At 39.9% G+C, this 3,447-nt stretch overlaps 1 protein-coding gene across 1 annotated transcript; it reads right to left on the bottom strand.

Annotated features, from left to right (window-relative positions):
* Positions 1-1,988: 1,988 nt before the first annotated feature.
* On the bottom strand, positions 1,989-3,191 carry LOC125093734 (high mobility group protein B1-like). The gene has a single exon (XM_047719331.1). It carries the CDS (start codon positions 3,094-3,096, stop codon positions 2,458-2,460), a length of 639 nt encoding a protein of 212 aa, XP_047575287.1. The 5' UTR covers positions 3,097-3,191; the 3' UTR covers positions 1,989-2,457.
* Positions 3,192-3,447: the final 256 nt, after the last annotated feature.

Below are 3,447 nucleotides of genomic sequence, written 5' to 3'. Positions count from 1 at the left end.
ATTAAAACAATTATAATTATAATAAGTGGATCTTTTTTAGCTTTATGGGAAACAAATTTGATTTATCTGGTATAAGTTCTATTCCTTGTTGTTTCATCCTCAAATGTTAGTCATCTCTATTGTGATTTTGTTTCTCAGGCAGAGTTACTGGAAGGAGTCATTTCAGAAGAAACCAAGAATAGAAGGGGGACCCCTCTATGGTGACCATTTCTCAGATCTTTGGAAAAAGAGCTTTCTCTAGTTAGAAATCAGAGAATGCTGATAGAAGGGTAGTCAGACAGGCTTACTTTTAATAATGCACCTGAGTTTCACCCTCATTTGAAAGGAAGTTTATCCTTGATAAACTCATTCTTTTAGACGGCAGAAACTATAATTTTCACGAGTATGCCAACCCATTGGAGGAATTGTCCTAAATTGTTCTTTCATGACATCTGTTTTGGATCAAATAGAAACAGATTTTTCCTTATGCAAAACTCTGCACTCCAGCTCATACTGTTACATTGTTTTACTCTGAACATAGATTACATGTCTACTAGCGGCTAAGTTTTGTATGGAACACATTAAGAACACGCATTTTCTTGCATTTCGTGATCTTCTGTACACTTTTTAAGCACTTGTAGCTGTGAACTGTCTTTAGGGATGGCTTACGACAAACACCTGTCATGCAGTCACGGGTGGCCACATACTTTGTTGGGCCCAGTGCAAAATGAAAATGTGGGACCTCTTTAAAAAGCAGGGAAAGTGGCGGGTGCCTGGGTGGCTCAGTGGGTTAAAGCCTCCGCCTTCGGCTCAGGTCATGGTCCCAGCGTCCTGGGATCGAGGCCCGCATCGGGCTCTCTGCTCAGCGGGGAGCCTGCTTCCTCCTCTCTCTCTGCCTACTTGTGATCTATCTCTCTGTCAAATAAATAAATAAAATCTTAAAAAAAAAAAAAAAGCAGGGAAAGTGGAGCCTGGGTGGCTCAGTCAGTTAAGCGTCCCACTTTTGATTTTTGGCTCAGGTCATGATCTCAGGGTCATGCAATGAAGCCCTGGGTAGGGCTCTGCGCTGGGCGTGGAGCCTGCTTAAGGTTCTCTCCTCCCTCTGCCTCTCCCTTCCCACTCACTCTCTCTCTCTCTTTAAAAACAACAACAACAACCACAACAAAAGCATATACAGGGGGAAAAGTGCACTTAATTGAAGGTACTAATGTGACACATGAATAACTACATGAATTTAAGAATTGCAAAATAATATGTAATAATATGTCATAATTATAACACAATAAATAATAATAGTTCATTAATGTGATATCTTGATTGATTATGAAATTCTTCTGGCTTACTGGTCTGCAAATTTACCAAGATTTATCCTGTCATTTTATTTTTCATTTTCCATAGATAAGAAATTCATTGCCTGCAGCTTCTTTTTCAGTAGCTATGACTGAAAGCAACATCAGTCACTCTTGGCAAATGCAAGATCTCAAGTAGATCATTTTCATTTTGGAAAAGATCTTTCTGTTGATGCAACTGCTAAGAATGTTTTATAGGCTGTGACAACACTAAGATAATTTTCTTTTTTTTTTTTTAAAAGATTTTATTTATTTATTTATTTGAGAGAGAGACAGTGAGAGAGAGCATGAGCGAGGAGAAGGTCAGAGAGAGAAGCGGACTCCCCGTGGAGCCGGGAGCCCGATGCGGGACTCGATCCCGGGACTCCAGGATCATGACCTGAGCCGAAGGCAGTCGTCCAACCAACTGAGCCACCCAGGCGTCCCCTAAGATAATTTTCTAATAAATTATTTTGAAATATACATTTTGGTACTTCGGAAGTGTTGATTCTTGTGGAACCGTTTCTCCCAACAGATTTAATTTCTCAATTAGTTTTATGTAAATCTGAATTTTATTGTAAGTATAAATTTATACAATGGCATCTTAATGTTTCCTCACACACGAGCCAATGTTTCCTGAAACTTGTGGAAGTCATGCAAGTGACTAATGTGGCTTCATGATTTTTTTTTTAATAAAAAAAATTGTATTTACTTAGAAGCATTCAGAATGTCAACAAAACAGCTGCAACTTTTTTTTTTTTTTTGCAATTACAGAGTGGTATTCAGTTAACAGAACAACAATTATTTTGTAGAAGCTGCATCAGAGACAACTGAAGATGAAAAACTACCATCCCCATATATAACTAATTTGTGCTGTGCACCAACAAGAACCTGCTTTAAGTTTCCATGCTGATTTACAACCCCCACACTGTACCAGGCAAGGTTAGTGGCTATTGAAAATACCACCAGGACAGGGCTATCTAAAGACACATTCGGTAGTGTGTTAACTATACAGAAAAAGACACTGTACAGTTTAAAAACAAATCTTACACAGCCTTACATTTCAATTTTTTTCTTTAAAAGGAGTGAGTTGTGTACAAGGGGGTTAAATGCTTTATAGACAAGAAAAAAAAACTGCGCTAGAACCAACTTATTCATCATCATCTTCTTCTTCATCTTCATCTTCTTCATCTTCCTCCTCCTCCTCTTCATCTTCCTCATCCTCCTCCTCTTCCTTCTTTTTCTTGCTCTTTTCAGCCTTGACAACTCCCTTTTTTGTCACATCAGGCTTTCCTTTAGCTCGGTATGCAGCAATATCCTTTTCACATTTTTTCTTCAGCTTAGCAGCCTTCTTTTCATAAGGCTGCTTGTCATCTGCAGCAGTGTTATTCCACATTTCTCCCAGTTTCTTTGCAACATCACCAATGGATAGGCCTGGATGTTCTCCTTTGATTTTGGGGCGATACTCAGAACAAAACAAGAAAAAGGCCGAAGGAGACCTCTTGGGTGCATTGGGATCCTTGAACTTCTTTTTTGTTTCCCCTTTAGGGGGAATATAAGTTTTCATTTCTCTTTCATAACGGGCCTTGTCAGCCTTTGCCATGTCTTCAAATTTTCCTTTCTCTTTAGCAGACATGGTCTTCCACCTTTCTGAGCACTTCTTAGAAAACTCTGAGAAGTTGACTGAAGCATCTGGGTGCTTCTTCTTGTGCTCCTCTCGGCAAGTTGGCACAAAGAATGCATATGATGACATTTTGCCTCTCGGCTTCTTAGGATCTCCTTTGCCCATGTTTAATTATTTTCCTCAGCGAGGCACAGAGTCGCTCAGTGCCCGTCTGGCTCTCACTTGCCCTGGCGCTGTCTATATGGAGCTAAATGTACTGCAATGGCTCGTGGCTTCGCGATTTGATTATAATTCAGAGGGCCTGTTTATGCAAGTGCGACAGGAAGGAAGGAGCGAGCTTTCTAACTGGGCCCATAACTTTTAATTAAATACTCTCTCCTTCATTAGGCAAATCAGGGTGCTGTTGCTCCATCAAGGAGCAGAAGAACTTGCCTTGAGGTCTTTATTGTTTCACTCACTATAAAAGAGTTCGGATTTTATGGTCATGAAGACAGACCTTGTCAAGCCATGAAAATG

Source organism: Lutra lutra, chromosome 2 (assembly GCF_902655055.1).
Source record: "Lutra lutra chromosome 2, mLutLut1.2, whole genome shotgun sequence".
Classification (NCBI taxonomy): Eukaryota; Metazoa; Chordata; class Mammalia; order Carnivora; family Mustelidae; genus Lutra; species Lutra lutra.
Note: the sequence above shows the minus strand (reverse complement) of the source record. Positions and strands in the feature narration are given on the sequence as shown.